The sequence below is a fragment of the Solea senegalensis genome, linkage group LG10 (genome assembly GCF_019176455.1).
Source record: "Solea senegalensis isolate Sse05_10M linkage group LG10, IFAPA_SoseM_1, whole genome shotgun sequence".
NCBI lineage: Eukaryota > Metazoa > Chordata > Actinopteri > Pleuronectiformes > Soleidae > Solea > Solea senegalensis.
Window position 1 is genome coordinate 4,481,684 of NC_058030.1, and position 21,824 is coordinate 4,503,507.

At 42.1% G+C, this 21,824-nt stretch overlaps 1 protein-coding gene across 1 annotated transcript in view; it reads right to left on the bottom strand.

The window, feature by feature from the left end:
- carmil2 (capping protein regulator and myosin 1 linker 2) overlaps nt 1-21,824 on the bottom strand; it is a 36,675-nt gene that overhangs the window by 3,085 nt on the left and 11,766 nt on the right. Inside the window, exons 23-38 of the mRNA XM_044035891.1 lie at nt 21,434-21,527; nt 20,069-20,155; nt 19,344-19,472; nt 18,141-18,257; nt 17,062-17,237; nt 16,317-16,404; nt 15,682-15,762; nt 15,508-15,574; nt 12,242-12,783; nt 9,365-9,468; nt 5,743-6,616; nt 5,064-5,165; nt 4,836-4,872; nt 2,927-2,995; nt 2,104-2,366; nt 303-438 (exon numbers count right to left, since the gene is read on the bottom strand). Of these exons, the coding sequence (XP_043891826.1) occupies nt 303-438; nt 2,104-2,366; nt 2,927-2,995; nt 4,836-4,872; nt 5,064-5,165; nt 5,743-6,616; nt 9,365-9,468; nt 12,242-12,783; nt 15,508-15,574; nt 15,682-15,762; nt 16,317-16,404; nt 17,062-17,237; nt 18,141-18,257; nt 19,344-19,472; nt 20,069-20,155; nt 21,434-21,527 (2,966 nt within the window). The remainder of the gene's footprint in view (nt 1-302; nt 439-2,103; nt 2,367-2,926; nt 2,996-4,835; nt 4,873-5,063; nt 5,166-5,742; nt 6,617-9,364; nt 9,469-12,241; nt 12,784-15,507; nt 15,575-15,681; nt 15,763-16,316; nt 16,405-17,061; nt 17,238-18,140; nt 18,258-19,343; nt 19,473-20,068; nt 20,156-21,433; nt 21,528-21,824) is intronic.

Genomic DNA, 21,824 nt, shown 5'->3' on the forward strand with positions numbered 1-21,824 from the left:
TATTATGACTTTATTGCATCTTCCTGTGTTGTTTCACTGTGTTTTCCACCTTGACTTGTGTGACTCATAAGACTATAATAGCATGAATTTGATGATTTCACGTTTCATCTACAGTATGTGGAAACGCCCAAAGCCGTTAAATGGATGAAACTACAAACTACCACGGGCCCACAGTCACTTCCTCAAGAGGTTTAACTCACATCCTCCCCACTATAAACACACAAACCTGACTGGATCACATGAAAACTCCTCGCCTTTGAATGATTCCAAAGACAAAACCCCAATTTTATAACATGCCGTACCGTCTGTCACTGATTGTGCTTTCTCAGAGCGATCCTGTGCACTGGGACCCCTCCATGGAGATGAGAACGGAGGAAGCAGCTCTTTCCTGGGGGACGGAGCTGCGGCTGCACCCTGAGGACCCTCCTGGCTGCCATTCTGAGAGAAGAAGTTAAGAGGCTGCTCAGTGGGCTGTGACAAACAACGGCGGCGCTTTTTTCGTGACTGACGTGAACATACGGAGGCAGAGAACAATAACACCGATGTGGAAAAACAGGCTGTGTTTGGTGGCGATAATCATGGACGGATTAATTAGCTCCAATTAGTTGAAACAAATGCAGCCTAATAAGAAGAAGCAGAAGGCAACAGCCCTTCCTTCAGCTGTAGTCTTTACTGAATGCTGATATTTAACACACTCATTAAACATGTCATCGTCAACATGCCAACCTAATGAGCATTTTTGAGCACCCTTGTATTGAATTTTTGCACTGGCTTGAAAACAGTGGGTTTGCGTGTGTGTGTAAAAAAAAAGCAACATTTGGATAAATGGTGAAATATTCTATATCTTCATTCACAGTGTTTATACTGTATGTATGTATGTATTTTTGGCTGGTAACTATGTGCTGGTGTCTGTTGTGTTTGGCATCATTGTCATGTGATGTCATATTAGTTTACAAGTTGTGTGATGGGATCAGACGTAGCCTGATGCCTAATTGGACTGTTAACACGTGCATGCACAGTTTTGTTTTTTTTTAAATCTCCCCATTGTTAGTCTACTATTGACTACTATTATTATTCTGAAAAACCAGAGGAAGAAGAACCTCAGTTTCCAAAAAGTCCGACCTCCATGTGGACGAGGCCTGAGGCACATGTGCAATGAGCAAAGAAGCAGGGAGATTAAATACTGGAGGGGGCACAGGTGAAACTCATTAGACACAGGTGACTCCCATCAGGGCAGGGTGGACAATCACAAAGGAGGGAAAAGTAAAACACAACACAACACAGGCCTTGTTTCGACAGCAGCCCAAACTGGATTTGTAAGCATATCCGATCACAATCTGATCTTCCCGACCAACTGTTCACATATACCGCAAGTGGTCAGGTCCGATCTGCATGTGTCCATGTTGACATTGTCTAGTCTCGTCTTCCACCCACGTGGATTCCTATAGTTAAAAACAAGTAGTCTAAGCAAAATAAACAAAATGGACGACAGAAATCGTTTCTGTTTCTGTCCAAATGGATTTTTTTAAACTATTGGCTTCTGTGTCAATCGTTTGTCGCACTTTCAGTTAACTTCTGTCTCTCTGGATCCATGTTACTACCAGCGACACAGAAGACACTTTCTATCTGAGCAGCCGAGACATTCAGTTTGACACGTGACAGAACTGTAAAAATCAAATCTGAATGGCAGTCGAAAACCACCTCCTTATGTAGTTTGAATCATCTTAGGACAAATAGGATCTCATGGGTTTTTTTTTTAGCTGTCCAGACTGCCAAAAAATGACACTAAATACAATCTGGACTTGATTAAATATCCGATTTGGGCTTCAGTCCAAACAAGGCCAAGTATGCAAGAGTAAAGAACAAATAAAAGTCGAGACAAAACTGTACATGTAACAATTCATGACATTTGTCATCCCCATGTACAGTATATAATACATAGAAAATGTTAGGTTATATAACAGTGAAGGACACTGGGGACAACAACTCAAGGACATTTTGAAATATGAAAAAGAAACTAGATAGCCTTGGCTGTGAGGACTTAAATGTGGATTATGTTTCCCTGCATCACTGAGTGAACGTCCAGACTGAGTGCTCTGTCACCTGTGTTGTACTCTCCCCCGGTCTGCCGTCATGTGTGTGCGCTCTGAGCTGCACTCTTTCTGCTGAGCTGCTGGGAGGATGTGCAAAAGGCGGACAAGCACCTCCCCCCGCAGGAGCAGCCGGGGTAGGGAGGGGAGGTTTGGCAGCGATGGCAGGTTTAGGCGGCAGGGGGCCAACGGGGCGATCGGGAACGGCGGGCTTCGGGTGAAGAGGAGGGTCCGGTCGGATGTGTTCCAGCACTCTGATAGGATGCCGAGGGTCTGCTGGAGAAAGATGGAGAGAGAGAAAGTGAACGAGAGGTTGTGACAAAGAAATCATGGTCTCATGGTGTCACAGGCCCATGACTTCAGGAATGCTGAGGATGTCATTCTTCTAGAACCACAATTTAGTGTGAATTATAGTAATTGAAACTGTTATAACACATATATGACACAGACATAACAAACATAAAACATAATGATGCCTTTGCAGCAAGAAAACCTTCTGTTCTGAACTCCTTCCATCAGATAAAACACTATTTTCAAACACAACAGATGACCTACGGCAGTCTCTCCACCCATTTGAACCTATATTTTATTTGTTTGTTGTATTGTTATTGTCAGCCAATGCTATAACTGTGGTCTTTCCACTGAAGGGACAGAAACAGGAAGTAAAACAGCCAACAGAAATTCTTCCTCTGGCCTAATTTGGGTTTGGGATGCCTTATGTGTTCTAACCCCAAACAGGAAACTGCACTTGAGCTTCAGGGGTTTTGCACACACATGCAGCCTCACACCAAACACATACAGTACATATTAAGGGAAGCGCAACATAAATCTGATACCTGATGATGTGGACATGGTCCTGGGCTTCATAAATGTGGGTGGAGGTACAGGTTTGTCCAGGATAGCACCTGAGGGACAGAGAGAAGAACAAAGCTGAGGGGCAGTTTTCCTCCAAGCTGAAAATGTTAGGTGGACACTGGGCTTTAGCGCTGAATCGATTAATCGATTACTAGATGAATCGACAACTATTTTGATAATCAAATAATCGGTTTTTCATGATTAAAACAAGATTTCCAATAGTTTAAGCTTCTTACATGTGAATATTTTCTTCATTTCTTTGCTCTCGATAACAAAGAAATCATTAAAAGTCAATGATTTTGGTTTGTGGACAAAACAAAACATTCGAGAACATCATCATTTCCAGGTTTGACAAGCAACGATCAACATGGTTCTCTAAAATTCTGAACACCAAACGATTAATCGCTTAATCGAGTAAATAATCGACAGATTAATCGATTACGAAAATAATCGTTAGTTGCAGCTCTACTGGGCTTATGAAGTCACGCAGCTGCATTTCCAACCGTTCATTCAGCGCTGTTTCTATCACACAGAAAAATCTGCATTCAGACTTTGATTTTGACTTTAAACTATGGATGTTCGTAATGTGGATGTTTTTTTAAAGCAGGGTTCCCACACCTTGGTTGACATCAAATTGAAGGACTTTCCAGGGCCAATTCCCTCAAATAAAATCTTTTTTCCAATTCATAAACTTCCATTGATATCAAGGACCCATGGGAGCCCTGTTAAATATGTTTTTGGGACTTTTATTGCCTTTATTTGATAGGACAATGCAGCAAATGACCACGGGGAGGGGGGGAATTCAACACGGGTAGCCACAGGAGGCTACCCGAGGAAGAAAAGAATGAAGGTATTTCTCGACACAGGGAAAACTGAGGTTGGGAAGCACATTTTTTCAAAAGTACTACCCCTATTCTAGTAATACAAAGCTAAATGCAAATCGGTGACATATTCCTTTATGGGTTAGAGAGGAGGGGCTATGACATAATCAATTTTCTCATAATGTTTATTTGTTGAATATTCACAAAAATGCAAGAGTGGTGATGAGATTTTTTTGACTCTGGGACCCGTGGATTTTGCTTAAGTCGATCTCGAGTGTACGGGCCTGTAATCAAAGATGCTAACGTGACTATTCAAACCCGTTCACTACCACCAAGGATTGTGAGGTCTCCTTCTTGCATCTTAACGTCTCTAAAACTCAGAAGATGCTTATTGATTTTTTGAAGAAATCCACCTGCTAATGTGTCAACAATCATCAGCGGTGCTGCGGCGGAGACAGTGAATCGTTACAAGTACTTAGGTGTCATTCTCGGTGACAAATTGACCTTCGATGAAAACACTATTTGCACACATTTGCAAAAAAAAGTCAAACCAGAGGCTGTTCTTTTTTAGGAAGCTGAGGGGATTTAATGTTGTATAAGGTTTGTATTCATCTTTTATTGAGTCGATTTTAACTTTCGCAATGATATGTTGGTTTGGAACACCTCCCAACAGACTGCGACATATTGTTAATCTTTTTAGGAAGATTGTTGGCATTGACCTTGGGCCATATTTTCCAACTGAGAGCCACTCAGAAGGCTAAGGTCGTCCTTGAGAGACTCTCAGCATCCTGACTTTTAGACTTCTGCCAGCAAGCAGGAGGTTTGCCAATGTCAGGAAGGCCTAATCAAATAGATATTTAAAGTCATTTGACCAGTCACCGACATCCATATTGTATTAATATTCTATGCAATGTGTACTCTGTATTTGTGCACGTGTGTGGTGAGACTCCTGTTGCAAACAAAATTGCCCCTCAGGGACATTAAAGATTTTCCAATCCAATCCAACACTTAATTACTGTATGAGACAGAAAAAAAAAATGTTCAAGTGAGGACATAAAACTACACTTACCTTCAGAGTTGGCTTTTCTCAGCTCTTCATCTTTACTCTGCAGCAGAAACAGTGGACAACGTTAAACCTGCTAAAGTGCAATAATACATATCGTTTGGCGAAAACCTTTTGTATGATCTATATTTAGAAGAGTCATCTGACGTGCTCCAAAATCCTGTGATTCATCCTGTGAAGTGAGTGGGATATGTGTGGGTTTTTGCGTGTGCTCACACACACACGTACACTCACACTTGTCTTAGTGTCAGTAGGAGGAGTCTTGGCCACGCCCATTCTGTGCAGCATCACCTGGAGCCTCTGTTCAAAGCTGGACGTGCTCTCAGACGCATGTTTCTGAAAGACAGGACAATCTTTTCAGTTTTTTTTACTACATGAATATTTATATATATTTGAAAAATTCAATAGATTTTAATGGAAGTCAAGCGAATGAATGGCCTTAAATGAACCCAAAGTCACAGAGTGCTGTGAGAAGTAGAGGGGAAAAGGGGTTGTGTTTGCAGCTATTTCTTGCTGTTAAACAGCCTTTTCTGACAGGACGGTGAAGTTTGTGTCGCTTTGTAAACCACTCACATCAATGCACGGACACACTGGAAACAAAAACAACACCAGGTAGTGCAAGAAATGACACATCACGGTCGAAAATTAAGCGGATTAAGAAGGTTTTGGCGCGATCGCCCTGGTGATCTTGTGTTCTTACTAATGCCAATCGGGAGCCAAAGCTGTCACATGAACCAGGAGTGATTGCCAAGTTAACACATTGCCACTCGTGTAAACCCTAGGATTTTTTTTCTATAAGTGGGAATGAGGTATAACTGTCAGTACCTAAAACCACACTTCAGAAAAACCTGATAACCCTATCAGGTGATCTGTGTGTGTGTGTGTGTGTGTGTGTGTGTGGCAACAGACTGACCTTACTGTGAGTGCTATCCTTGTCCTCAGGCTCCAGTCCGGTCAGCAGAATGAGACTCTGGCTCTTGCCTTCTCTCAGTGACCTCTTGGTCGCCTTCAGTCTCCTCTCTCCGTACGGAGTCCCTCCTAGCTTCATCTCAGCCTGAGGGGAAGTGACCACTGGACTTGGGGTGCGACCTGGCAACACTGGAACCACCTCATCGTCCGGGTGGGGGAGCGCGGCGGTAACGCTGTCAGGGTTTGAGGCCGTGGCGGGGAATGAAGGGGCGATCTCACTGGGAGGTGTTGTCGTGGTTAATGTATTGGCGGGAGCCATCACTTCCCTAGCATCGCCTGCAAGACGGTGGTTGGCGGCAATGGTTCCTTCTGTGGTAGCGGCATCATTAGAAAGGTTAGCATCCTCCACTGACCTTGCCCCTCTCTCCTTCTCTTTCTCCTTGTCCCTCTCCCTCTCTCTCTCCCTTTCTTTGGCCTCACGGAGGGGTCGAATAAGGTCTGCAATGGAGGTCCTTTTGACCTTCACCCCCTCTCCTCCTCCCTCTCCCCCTCCTGCCTTGGTGGCTCGGCCAGCTCGGGCCCTCTTGAAGGCGAAGAAGTCGCCAAACTTTTTCTTGATGTTTTTGGTGGGAATTGTGGTGGTGATGGGGGTGGCGGAGGATGGAGGGGCGGGGGGAGTGGAGGATGTAGAGAGAGGTGGAACATCAGTGGATGTAAAGGGTGTGTCAGTATGTGGGACAGAGGGGGAGGTAAGAGTGGTGATGAGAGAGGAGGTGATATTCTCAGCTGAGGAGGAAAAGGGGGTTGAGGCAGAGGGTGTGGAGCTTGACTCTGGGGGGGTGGCTTGGGCAGGGTTTGACTCCTCCCACCGGCCTTTTCTGCAGCAGGGAGACAGCAGAAAGAGCAACACACAAGAAGAGACGCTCAGTACTACTACTATTGCTACAGGACTCAAGACACATGCTCAGTTGAGGTTCATCGGCCAGAGACGACATGCAAACAGCACACAGAGCAGATACATCTCTCACTGACTGCTCCACTGAAGGCCTCAAGGCAAACCTGGTTCTTGATCACATGAACACGATATCTACATCACGACTGACTATATGATTACGGAATTTGGTCTAGATGTGCAATGCCCTCTGATCTTTACTGTCACAACAGAACAGAAATATGAAACATCTCAGGAGCAACATCTCAGGAGCATTTGGGGTAATTTCCAGGGCATTTTATATCATGTTGGGAAATATCTTCTTCTATCAGGGGACTGCCAGTCCATCTTCCACCCAAGATGTCTTTGACAGCTTTTTCAATCATGGAGGGAGAGTGAGAGGCGCTGACAGTATCACCTGGGCCTGTTTTCACTTCATTTTGTTCAAGTCTGGGTATTTTACATACAAACTAAATATTCTGTGATCACAATAGCCAGATAGTGTAGCTGTCATAGGTGGACATAGGAGGAACGGTCAGCAGTTGCTGTCTGGCCAATTTCGACTACGGTTTTGCACAAGTTTATCTATTTTACGCGGCAAGGATGGCATTTGGCCAACGAGCCCCTGCTAATTTCCCTGTTCTCTATTTCACATAATCCACCCATGAACAGATGTACGTTCATTTAACCACTGCTGCTATCTGTCCTCGTTGTGGAAGGGACAAACAGTATTGAGCATTGGGCTGGTAAAACTCTACTGCTTTGTGCTTTATGGCTAGTGTAAAATAAGAGAGGACATGAAAATGTAAAATGGATGCCGAGCACAGATACAATTCCCTCGTCATAACTCTGTGTTCTGACATGGCTGCATGGCTATGGGAAGAGTAATCTGAGCCCAAACTGTCACACTACACTGTATTTAGAACCAGATCAACCTGCATAAATGACCATGAGAGATGTGACCTCTGTGTGCTGCCGAAGGGAGGTGTGTTTGTTCCGAAGCTGCAGGGGGAAGGTCGGGTGTGTAACGCCATGTCTGGATTCTCTTCTGATTTACAACATCGTCTGCATCAGCGTGGCAGCAGTGGTGATATTTATGGCTATGCCTTCCATCATGTATGTGTAGTTCTCTGGAACTAATTGATATATATATATTTTTTTTAATCTCTAGTTACAATATGTGTCAGTCCTCTGATTAATTACAAAGGAAGGCATTGCTTTAATGTTTGGCTGTTTCATTATTGAGACAGTTATCATTAGTCTGCTTTAAGAGCGGAACCCAAATTATAATTGTGCACTCTTCCAATCTGCATCTACAGGTTGTGCTTCAGGTTTTTAAAAGCGTGGTTTGTACGAGGGACTGACACATCGTTTTTCACACCATCAAGTAGAAACAAAACTGTAAACTGCTCACTCTCTAGCACCAAAGTCCATGGAGGAAAATCAGCATTTTTAGCTTGTGGGGCACAGGAAATGCTGATCTACTACTGCTATGTTTAACTAGTTTGTCAGTCAAACATCCAAGTCACAATATAACACATTTTAACTCATAGATTCAGTAATAGATCTCTTGTGCGCCTTGATAGAAAATTACCCATTTTCTTTACAGACCTTGGTGCAGAGAGTGAGTGGTTTACAACGCACACAAACTTCAGTTTCCGGTTGAAAAAGGTCTGTCAAACATATTCTTAAGATATCAGAGAATTAAGCGGGCACATTAGTTGAGCCTTTGTTAAGTGGCTATCAACAAGCTGGTGTTTTCAGTGAGAGGATCTCCTCACGCAACAGTCAGCACCGTCTGTGTCAGTACCTCTGTCACTCTAAACTGTCTCTTCAACACTAAATACAACCTGCTCAACCGGATCACCTCTTGCACACCTGAAAGTCAAGACTCCCCCATTCAGCAGCTGCTCAGCAGCTCTTGACAGAAAAGAATTCAGACAGGCAGGTGCGTTGTGTGCACTGAAGGGACACGGGGGGGTTCGTCAGACACGACAAAAACATCCGTCATGCAGCATACACATACAGCTACAGGGGTGAAATCATACACAGGTTGATTATGTAACCGTACACACTTATCGACAGCTTTCTTGACAATGCAGAACTGCTACTATCAGGGTCTCCTCCGTGCTGACTCACAATGACATCTACAGCCAATGACAGTCGAGTGGGGTCAACCACACGCACACACACACACACACCGTTAGCACATGACGTTTAATAAAGCACCAGATTGACCAGACACAGTTCACCAAAATTTGAATTCCATGCGAAAGCGTGCAGGTCAGCAATGCCACAGGAAGCAAGTGTTATCTTCGCCCCGTTCGGCCCAACTTTATCCTGCAAAATCAGTTTGTGTTCTTAATGTGAATCGTATCTTATCCAAACCCTAACTACAGATGGGGAGTGGGTGTGCTACAATTGGGGAAATAATCTAAACAGAGAAACAGAATTCAATGCAACACCAGCCTGGGTCTACAGTGTAAACCCTTGTGACACCAAGCCGGGCTCATTGATTGGCTATTTGACACAGGTAAATCGGGGGTAAAGGGATAGGGATTATCCTGACAGGCAGACATTCATTATAAAATAATCTCAAGCCCTGGTTTTAGTAGACATGTAAGATTTAATTTGCCTTGTGTGGATATTTGGGAATAATACGGGAAGTGTGTGTGTGTGTGTTAATTAAACTTACAGTGCATAGTCTGGGAGGATTTTCTTGGTAAAGAACTCCTCTACTCCTTCATCCACTCTGCCCATCCCCTCAGTGGCCTCATTCTCTACTTTTGAGACTGGCTCCTGTAAGAAAAGAACACAGCGCACATTAACATATACTCAAAATGTATTTACACCTGCTGCTGCTGTGTATGTGTGTGTGTGTGTGTCCTCAAGGAGAAGACAAATGCACACAAAACTCCAATATACTGTGAGCGCCTCACAAAACTGTATTTCCTGGAACTAAACAGGAAGCCAAAACATCCTCCAATAGATTTTATTTACAAATGTATAGACTTTTTTGGAAATTGGCAATTAACCATGACAAAAACATGTAATGATTTACATATAATATACAAAAGCTATAACTACTTTATTATTGCATCAATAATATAACTGCATGAACGCTTCAAAATCAACAATAGGACTTTGTCTTTTTGTTAATGTACAATTGTTTCCCCCGTTCAGCTCTTCCATCTCTTTTTTTATCGTCCAATGAAAATATGGCTCTCTTACATTTTCTACCACCTCCATCACTGCCACCTGTCTCTATGTGCTGCATGCCAGCATGGATGTTGGCATAGAGATTCTCCCTCTCTGTCACGTGCACACACACTGGTTTGCACTACTGTACTTTGCATTAACTTCCATTCATTTGCTCAGCCTAAATAAAGTGATATTCATAACTTTAACCAACCATAACCAGTGCACACTTAACTCTGTTTTATATCCTTTTTTTTCGGCACAACCTAAAGGCAATCTGATGAAATTATAAAAACACTTTATATAAACACACCTGAGCAAAAAACTACTCAAATTATCTGATCAAATTTGTAAATTCTGGAAATACATCACAGTTCAAAGTTCACATGGCTCATTTTTATGAACAAAAATAAAAGAATAACTGTTTATTTTGTGACTTGCAATATAAACAAATGCAACATAAAATTAATCATAGCTTTGACTCAACAACAAATAAGAAGCTGTGACCTATAAACTCATACCCCCCGCTGTCCAGATAAGGACTTGTGTATTATTCCCACAGCAATTTACCAAGGGTGCACCTGCACTAAGGGTAACAATTTAAATTGTTCCTCTTGACTGTACTAGTTCTTCAGAAATTAGATTTTGTTTGTCCGTGACTTAGATCATGTTTTAAATGTTGTCCCCTTCTGCGATTGAGTTTGACGCCCCTGCCTTAGAATAAGGCTTTCATGAGTACTTTGCGTGTGTATTTTGCATATTTAAAGCACAATCTGCAGTCTCACCAGTAGGTGTCACTAATTCTTACACTCTGGACTTTTAAGTGTCGTGGAACAATTCCAGTCTATGCTGTGGTGTGGTGGTGTAAGGTTTCAGTTGTCTCCATGTAACCACACACCTACAGTCGACTCTTTCCGTTGCCATTTTACACTGTCTCATCCTAATCTGTACTGTCAGCTTGTTTATTTATATTCTCGTCCGAGCGACTTCGTTTCCATAATGGATGATTTTGTTGTTTTTTTTTTTTATATACTTTTACCAAGATGACAAGGGGAGTGTAAAGAAATTTAGATTGTCAGCGTGCCACCTGAAACAATCAACCGAGCAATAGGAATAACATGTTTTTGTCCAACAGTTAAAGAAGACAGTGACCACTAATAACACTGCTCAACAAAATATGATTATGGTTACACTTGCTGTCCATTTCTGTCAGTCAACACATTTAAAAGTCCCATGCAGCAGATTATAAATCAGGCAAAAGAGTCAGTTTTACGATAGCAACAACATCATTATGCAGCCTTTTAATCACTGAAAGTGGCCTCTTCCCTCACAACATTATGTATGTTGTTGGGTAACACGCACAAATCAAATCTAACCAGAGAAGGGACCCGAGAGTCAAGATCATCCTGTGAACAGTGTGTGGGAATTGTGATGGTTTGTGAAAATCAGCAAATGTGTATTTTTTTTTCTTAAAAAGAGAAATCACTCACACACACACACGAGACACAATTTATACACACAAGGTCACCATTGATGAAGATAAACCCTCCTGTTCCATTTACACAGTGACAGCCCAGGGAAAGAGACCCCCATTAATGTGAGAACATGAATAATTGAGTTAGAGAAAGCATTCCCAGGAGGACGAGAGAAGAGAGAGAGAGAGAGAGAGAGAGAGAGAGAGAGAGTGAGAGAGAGAGAGAGAGAGAGAGAGAGAGAGAGAGAGAGAGAGAAGAATCAGAACTGGGAACAACCCAGGGAACACCACTCCCAAAATGTATGTGTGTATTCTCTCTTTACCTCCTCTTCCACACACACAGAAAAAAGAGAGAGAAAGAGAGAGAGCGAGAGAGAGAGAGTGAGAGAGAGAGAAAACGACTATATGGTGCAAGAGAGTGCAAAGAAAAAAATGGCCACCAATATTACCACATCATTAAAATGACACTAGAGTCATCGAAACGATAAGCATAGATAGATAGATAGATAGATAGATAGATAGATAGATAGATAGATAGATAGATAGATAGATAAATAGATAGATAAATAGATAGATTTGCTGCATTAACATAACAATCCGAGTCATAATGTCTTTCGTTCCTCTCTTCCTTTTTTCCTGCTATAATGTTGTTTTTCACCATTTCCATTGTTTTCTCCTCAGGGATGTAATCATGCAATTAGCTTCACACTCCATCTTCCCTTTTCTCCATCTCTACTTTGCATCCGGCTTCCTATCCTTTACCGTGCCTCTATTTTCACAGAGCATGTATGCATAAAACAACAAGTGATAATTACTGCATGCCGAATGAATTTGTTTATGCATACATGTATGAACGCATGAATGTATGTATGTACGGTCACTGGCAAATATTGTTCTTACCTGAGGCCTGGAGGAGGGGGGCTGTGTATGTGTGCGCCGTGGCCGTGGTCGGGAGGCGGTGTAGTGCCTTAGAGTCTGTCCCTGGGTGGGTAGAGGCTCCATGGGAGAAGCGGGGGATCCAGATCTGGGGAGGGGGCCTGGGCTGGAGCCGCAGCCAGGGAAGGGAGCCTCTCGTCTGGTTATGCCCCCGTGGCCGGCAGCCTCCTCCTCTGGTGCTCGAGTGGAGATGGAGCAAAGGAGGGGGAGACTGGGAGGAGGAATGAACGATGCTCTTCTTGCTCCCGATATTGCTGCTGCAGCATCCACCACTGCCTCCCCCTCCTCCCTCTGCTTCCTCCCCCTCCATCCTGGGGGGGAGGGGGCCAGGGAAGTGGCAGGAGAAGGGGAGGGACTAGTGGCCGTGACTGACAGGGGGGTTGCTGTTGGCGATCGAGGGAGGCCACATCTTCCGTCTCCTCCTCCTCCTCCACCTTCCTCTCCAGCATCTCCTCCCCTCTCTCCTCTGTCTCTGCTCTGCTGCTCCCAGTCTGAATCCAGGAGACCTGAGTAAGAAGCAGCATAAATATGAGAGGAAAAGCACAAAGAGGGATGAATAAAGAGAGGAAGGATGGAGGAAGGATTTGGAGCATACTTGTTTGGAGAAATATATGCATATTTGGGCACAGCTGTGTACACTAACAGGAAGGCATCGGGAGGGTATAAAGTGTTAATAAAGAAGAAGGAGGGGCTGAGGAGAGAAAAAAAGATTGAGGGGGAGGAGAGACTTAGTGATGAAAGAGAGGGAGACAAGAAAGGCAGAGCATACAAGTGAGAGATAATCATTTAAGCACAGACACAGAGGGTAAGGGGAAGCGGAGAAGCAGATGGAAACAGCAGTCACACCGTCGTGAACACATGAACACAGCTACAGTATCATCCTGTCACACTGAGCCAACACTGTCATAAACACAAGGCAGAGACATCGATGTCACTGCTCTAAATATTGCTGAGTTCGCTTTTTTTTTTTACCAAATTCTTATGATGAAAAATCTCATCCATACGTTACTTTTTATTGCTATGATTCTGTGAAACAAAAGAGTGACGGTGGAACAGAACAACCTTCCCCCCCTTATGTTCCCACCCTTTGCCCCTCATCAGTCGCTCCTCTATCTTCTCCCCGTCTCATCTCTCCCATGGTGAAAGTCACTGGTGTGAAAGTAAACAGGCCACGCTCCAATTAGCCAAACGGAGCACCATGTCGGCCATGGTGTGGCACGGCACGGCACAGCACGCATGAATGTATACTATGACAGTATGGTTTACAATTCATAGATATGTCTCTACTATCAGAGCAGAATAAAACTAGTTCAAAGAGCACATCTGGATTGACACCAAATGATTCCAGTTGATTTTATTTCACCTGTTGAAACAGTTGCTTAGTTGTTGTACCTTAAATTAACCAAGGGTCTAAGATGAGAGGATGTCTCTTCATTTATACATTATAAATCCACTGAGGCTAACTTAAAATCCTCTTCACAAACCGATTGTAACCAATTCATTAATGCATTGCCACAAAAATTAAAAATGTCAGTCAGCTGTGGAGCGGACTGGCCTGTAAAAACACCATCCAATCATATCCATAATTGGATCGTGACGCATCAATCAAACTGCCATCTGCCCCTCCCTCCCCCTCTATGCAAGCAGAAGACAACGCCAGAGCATTTTAAGACCAGAGTGAACATCGGTGCTGCGTTTGAAGTGCGGCGACAACTGGAAGCCCAGAAAGGGCTGCAAAAGTGACGACATGGTGTCCCTGTTTCTAATGGACAGGTAGGTTAACTTTATGTCGTTGTTTTTCATCATCATGTTGTCTACTGAACAAGTATCCAAAAAACTGTAAAGTACCAAAAGTTAATGATGCTGCGCAGTGCCCATGAATCTGTGTTTGTTGTGCGTTCCTGTGCTCTGGAGGCGTAGCTTCAGAGGGAAGTCTGAAAAAAAGGGGCTTGGACCTTTGAATTCAAAATGTAGCCTGCTCTAACTGTTTTTTTCAGGATCTCCAACTCTACCTTTAAGAAAAAACTGTTTTTAATAATAAGATTTGATTTGATTGATTTTTAGCGGATTCACTCCGTGTACTAGAAAGGATCTCTATTGTCAGTATACAACCTACATTGCACAACGAAATTACGGACACATGGAGGGTTGATCAGAGCTGCCACAATGGACCAATCTGACTGAATGTGTCTAACATTCATACAAAGACAGAATTGTCTGTGTTGAACCTCGTTAAAGAGCGAAGCAGACAGGTGAAAAGTGACTTAATTTGCTGAAATAGACACAAATGGCAACATTTGATCCTGGAGACTGTGTTGAAACAAAACCACCACTAACACACAAGAGCAGCAGGTGACTGTGGAGGTGACTGTTCAGGTAAATATTTATACAGTTGTAATGTCATTGTTGACATACTTTTAGCAACTCCAGCTTGTTTTGGCTGGAGGCGACTATGATGATGATGGCTGCAAAAATAAGTTGGCTTCAATAGACGTGTAAGGGAAAATGAACCTACTTCTCACTTTAATCATATTGTCATTAAACACTGAAACGAGGATGTCAACATGATGTCAGTTTTGTAAATTATGTTGAAATGAGAACATAATCAAAAAAAAACAAAAAAACAACCTTCTTGCTGAAAAACCTCAACATGGTGCCAGTCAAATTTGCAAATCTCAAGGCTTCAGAACAAGAGTTGGCCCAGTGTCAGCTGACAACACAGTCATTTTAATCAAAGTGATCATATTTAAAACCGTACACTGAACACAACCGTTGTGTTAAAGGTAAAGAAATAAATCCTCCCACGCGCAGCCAACAGTGTTTGAGTGTCTTTGCTTTTCGGGAACTCACGACTTTTACTGCACTGTCGTCCTCACTCTCATCACATAACATACTGTTTGTAATGAAAACACAAGACCAAATCCGAGATAAGAAAAGAGAAGATGCAGACGTTCTTTGGAATGAACACGTATGTCACGTCTGTATAGGTCGTACTTTGCCACATATTTATCAACACATATTTATGTTTTGTCTGTTCCTTTGGTGGTGTGTTGTAATCACGTGGGATTGTATGCACCAAATATACTAAAGAATGTATTTATGGAGGGAGAACAGTCAGAACAGTCATCCCACACATGCACAAGGACTGATTTAAAGTGAATTCAGGAGGAGGAGGGGGAGGAGGAGAGAAAGCGAGAGAAACATTAGAGTAACACAGAGTAGAATCTTACTCTTAATCGAAGAGGCCGGCCTCAGGCTCTTGGCATGGAAACTGTTTCTCCAAAAGGCTGGGCTGTACTGGTGATGGTCAGAGTGAAAGTTTAGCACTTATGACTGTGTGAATAACTGAGTAGAGCAGAGGAGGAAAGTGTGGGGAAATTACGGTGATGTGAGGTGAGCCTTACGTCATCAGTAGGGAAGTCAGTGTCCTCCAGACGAAGCTCTGGGACTCTGAGTCTCTGATTGCTGTCATTGATAAGACAATCCTGAACAAGAGACAAAGAAAACATCACCAGTAAGGAGTACATTAACAAATGCACACGTCTAGAGTACAAGGTAATATTGTTATTAATGTGTCCATTATAATAATTTAAGTATAACACCTGCTGCATTGTTAGTTTAGTAAAGTACTTAAGGAGCATTTTTAATGAGTTTTATGTACCTTTCAAATTGAACACAACAACGAAAACCCATTACTTTTCAATGTGCTCATAATGTGTTTCTCCAGGGGAAACACAAATGAAAACTTCAATTAAAGGGAGTCAGGCACAGTGCACTTCACATTCTGTTTAAAGGTGTCAATAGACGTGTTGGAATTATTGACAGATGTAGCTTCTGGTGCAGCTAAGTCTTTATTACGGTTTCCTGTTCTGAAATTAAACTGATACTAGTTTTCCTCGTGTGATTGTGCGGCAGAAATTCTAAATTTGTTTCAAAATGTGGAAGTGCTGCTTTATACCTGGCTCATGCAAATTCTACATTTCAACCCAACTAATCAACCCATCATATCTGACAGGAAAAACACATAATAAAGATTCACCATTTTGTTCTGTGTTGTTGTCAGATCCTGTAGAACTTGTTCGATGAGGCTTTTGGCGAAAGACATGCTCAGTGTTTCTCTTAGTTCACTGGATGGATGGATGGAACAGAACAAAAGACAAACACATTTGACTGCAGTGTGATAAAGAGCAAAGACAAATGATGTATTCAGTCAGTCATTTATTTCAAGTATAATATGATATTAAACACAATAGTTGATCATCTCTATCCATATGGTTTAAATCCACCCTATAACCCATTTGAAAAGTTACAAAAATGTCTCACAGATTCAAAAGGGCGTGGCCACGGCAACCATCGGAATTTTGGCGATTTCGACCTTTTGCCACAAAACAGGAAGTGGCATGTAACTTAGCCACACATTAACCGATCTGCTCGAAACTTCATACGTGACAAAAGAGACTGACCCTGAACATGTCTACGAATATGAACTTCACTAAACAGGAAGTCAGCCATTTTGAATTTCGCCAAGTAACAGGAAGTGCCCTGTAACTTTGCCGTACATTGACTGATCTTCTTGAAACCTAATACGTGACACAAGCACATTAAAACTGAGTCAAGCGCATAGTGCCACCTGCTGGCAGCAAGGGCCCGCACAATTCTGCTTGCAGCTTTAATTAAATGTATTATTCACTCAGAGTGGGTGAACAGACTCAGGCTCAGAGCCTCTGGTGGACCTGTCGCATCATACAGTAGCTATGGTGATCATACAGTGTGTGCTTCCTTACGTGAGTCTGTCGATGATGAGCTTCCCTGTGTTCTCCACCAGAGTGCTCCTCAGGAATGTGTTTGTCTGTCTGCTTCTCTTGGACACACCCTCTGATAAACACTCACACACGCTGGACCGCTGGACCACACGTGGACAGACCGACTCGGCGCACCTCATCATGCCTTGAGCCATTACCTGGAGAACACAGACAGTGACACCTGAGTGAGACTGACAACTCCCCAAAGATTTCTCCCTCGACCAAGCTGGAGCTGGAATCTATGTGGACTATTCACTGAGTAACATGAGCTCTCCAATTATTAAGATTTAGAGGCTTCAAAACAGTCTAAACAACCAAACTATTATAGTAGAACTGAAAATCACTAACATATCCTCATATGTTGTTACATTGCAGGTATAGAGCGGGGTATGTTCTGGTATATTAAAACAGTTGCTCACTGCCTAATGCTTATACAGTCTCTACAGAAGAAGCAGCTTTCTACTAGTCCTTACCAGCAGTATGCATCATTTATCATTTATGGATATGTTTATGTGCTTATTTAAAACAAACAAACAAACATTATACTGAGCATGGACTGCTAAATTTAGAATACATTCTGTGTTTATTTTGATGAAGGAGGCCCCAGGTGATGGGTCTGCTGCACCTGCTGCACACACACTATATATATATATATACAGTATATATTTATATCATATTCTGGGGTAATAAAAATGATAGGAATTTTATTTAAATGGACAAATAATAAATCTTCAATTTCTGCTACAGTAAATGCAAACAATTCCACCTAAATTGTTCACACTGAGCCTTTAAAGACCAGTTTTTAGGTTTTAGTGATGCTTTCAGGAAACATACAGTAAAAATAAGAGAACATGCTGGTTCAACAACACCATGGATGAGGACACAACCCCCAAGTTAATGAAAACACTTTTTCTTTAAATCCTTTTTAGGTGATTATAAGTTAATTAAACATAATTATAGATACTGTATTTAATGTCTGCCAGTAGTTTCTTCCAAAATCCTACACACGGCTCTTGTGATTTAAACCAGTGTGTGTATTGAAAATGAAGGGGAGTGTTTACCTGTAAGCTTTGAGAGAACTCATTAGTGAGAGCAGCAGCTGTGTCTGTGAGGACGGCGTTCACTAAGTCTCTGTCAGAGGCGCAAGTCCTGCCCGCCTCATAAAGGGAGGGAAGCAGCTGCATGGGGAAAAGATGACAGAAAAGTTACTGTTAGTAGTTGCACTTCCTGCTCACGTCACTTTGTCGAATGAAAACCAGTAAAACAGCTATTTTCCTTTTTTTCTTACTAGGAAGTTACAATGAGATTTAGATCTCTTTTACAAGTGAGCCTATAACTTTACTGTTAAAGGTCGACCTTAAATGTCATGACGTATATGAGCTGTTTTTGTGATTGTGTTGTCCCTATCTGGACAGGAGTGAGTACTCCTGGGGCTCGTCCTATCTTTGCTCTGTGCGGGTATTGGCGATCCAGATGTGGTGACAGGAGACCGGGGATCGGCTGGAGCCCAGGCCTCCTCCCGGAAGAAGAGCAGAGGAGGGAGATTGTGGAGGCAACAGTGTGTTTGTGACAAAACATAGCTGAATCTGGCAGAGATCTGTGTGATCATTGTAAATAGTGTAAATACTGCTGTAAATTATATTTGTGTGTTTAGTCACAGTACAGTAGGGATGAGTCACCACCTTTGTTTTGAGCACTGCTTTTCTCCTGTTTACCAGGCTAGGGATGTAAGAGATTAGTGTGTGCCTTTGCTTTCTGTTTTGTTGGATAGTCAGTTTCTGGTTGGTGGGAAATTGGGATTTTTGTTTGTTATTTTGGCCTGGATTTACCCTTTTGGCCAGTCTTTTGTTAATATATTCTCACTAGCACTAAATTATAATAAATTGATCACTGTGGTTGCACTATTTACAGTCTCATTCATGTTTTTGACTCTCCCTTATTTGAATATTCTGCTAACACAGTCAATTTTGAGGTCTGATCTTTAGATTAATGTGTTGTCTCGGAAAAGAGTTTATAAGATGAATTTTATTGGGGGGGGTGGGGTTTCCATTGTTTTTCTGACCCTTTCTCATTCATATGATAAGTACAACAAAAAGTACGAATTAAAAAACAAAATCCCCAAAACTGGACTTAGTAGTGAAGGCAGCAGAAAGCATAACAAAAAGAACAATCACAGCAAATATGTTATCTTTTACAAACTGACATGGCACATGGTCAGTCTTGGTAAAGTTATAATTATTTAAGTGGATGGGTGCAGTGTGCACCTTGAAAGACTCCCGGGCGTTGTGCAGCACCTCCTGCGCTGTCAGGATATCGGCCTGGACTTCCTGAATGCTGCACTGGTTTACATGCTGAAGACTGTCCTCCAGCTGTTGACACATACCGTGGACCAGCTGAAAGAGACAAAACACAGGTGAAGACACAGGCCTGGACCGCAGCTGGTACATGGAGCTCATCTCATATGATTATTTAATTGAGTATGTATTTATTGTTAAAGGTCCAGTGTGTAACATTTAGGAGGGTTTATTAGCCAAAATTGAATGAATGAATAAAACCCCTAAGTATAATTGCTTTAAAAATAAAAATCACTTGGTTTTCTTCATAATAAGCCGTTTATATAAGCTTAAGGCAAGGGCTTTGCTTTACAGAGGTAATCTTTAGCTACCAGCCCATGGCCAAGAGGAGGGGAATTGAGCTTTTGAAAGTCAAGGGCACCCCTGAGCAAGGTACCCAGGTGCAGATAAAGTGCTGCCCACTGCTCCTGCACTCACTTTATGTGTGTTCCCAGTTCATGTGTGTATTTTTATTTGCACACACAAATAAAACTAATTCTAATAGTAATTCACTCACGTTCTACAGCAAGCCCGAACAGACAGTACAAAAAGATAAAAGGATTAAGATTATTAACGGATTATGGATGTTAGTGTTAAATTGTAGGATTTGTATTATGGTTGTTTATTCTAGTCTTGCATGCTGTTATAATTCTTACCTTTTCAGATTGTTGAGATCTGAACACTCGCTGCAGTTCCACTCTGTCAAACTGTCTCTGGTTGTTTCTGTCCAAACACTGTTGAATCTGCTCACACACACACACACACATGCCGTTATCTTTTAAGGGACTGTTATTGACTTTCATTCATTTGGATCGGCCTAAGCAAAGCATTATTTCTAAACTTAACCATCACTAGTTAATGCCAATTTAAGTCTTGGACCTAAACTTAAACAGTTCCTGAGAAATGAGGTTCTGTAGATGCACATGATGTCCTCTGGTTAATAGTTTTATTACACATGAGTAGAGCTGAAATTACTCAATTAATCGTTAACTATTTTGTTGACGATTCATCAACCATTAATTGGTTTGAAGCTTTTTTTCATGATTAAAACAAGATTTCTGATTGTTTTAGCTTCTTAAATTTAATATTTTCTAGATTATTTGCCCCATATAACAAAGAAATCCTTTAAACTGAATCATTTTGGTTTGTAGACAAAACAAGACATTCGAGAATATCATAATTTCCAGGTTTGACGAACACTGATCAACTTTTTTTTAGCATTTTCTGACATTGTATGGACCATACGATTACTCGATTAATTGAAAATATTATCAATAGATTAATCCATTATGAAAATAATCGTTAGTTGTAGCTCTATACATGAGCTAATGGCAACATTGTAACCTGTATCCTTCACCACAGTGACTTCAAGGTACTGTAGGTCACAGAGAGGTCAGAGGTCAATTCAGAGAGAGGGGGGGAGCTTCTATTGACTGTTCTACTACAACTACTTTGCATACAGGTCCCTTCAGTATAAAGATGGTAGCTCAGTGGTAGGGCGATTCGTCTTTCAACTGGAAGATTGTGGGTCCAATTCCCAGCTCCACGAGTCTACATGTTGATGTGTCCTTGGGCGAGACACTTAATCCCACGTTGCTCCAGACGGCTGTGCCGGCAGCGTGTGAATGGGTATGAAAGATGTGCGATAGAAAACGTGCTGCTGTAGTATTAAGTGTAAGTGCAGCACGATATAAATACAGACCATTTAAAGAACAAACATCTCCAGCATTAAAAAAACCAGACAGTAAATGCAATAAATGTGTCAACTTCAGCAGAGACTGTGTCTATGTCATCTGCTCATGCACAACTGATGGAGTTGTGCATCCACAAGTGGAGCTCAAGCCAAAGAGCTCAACATCAGCTATTGCTGCAGCTTTGATACAATTCCCCTGCTCGGCCTGACCTTTTAAAGCACAACACATTCTCACAGACAGACAGGCACGTGGAGGAAAACAAGATGTGAGGCATGAAAGAAAAGTGTACGTACAGTGCATATATTATTGCTCATTACACACGCTGACCTTGTGCAGGGCCTCTTTTGTTCTGTCAGGGTTGCCGCGGTAACTCTGTGTGATGTCAGCCAGAGGGAGAGACACCTGCTGCAGAGTGAAGTTCCTGCACAACGTGGAAAATCCCACCGTCAAAAATGTACAACACAACTTTGCAATGAGAGCCTCTTCTAGACAGATGTATAATGGCTTATATTAGACTAGAATTAATAAACACTTAAAAAACAATTACAGACAAGTACTAACAGTGACATTATCTCACTATGTGTGCGCATTAGTTACCTTTGTCTTTACTGTCATAAACACTGATGTTGTCTGGTCCTAATGAGGCAGAACCTCATTCCTGAGGCACTGGTTAAGTTTAGGACTAGGTTAGGGTAATACATAGGGCAATGGTAAGGCT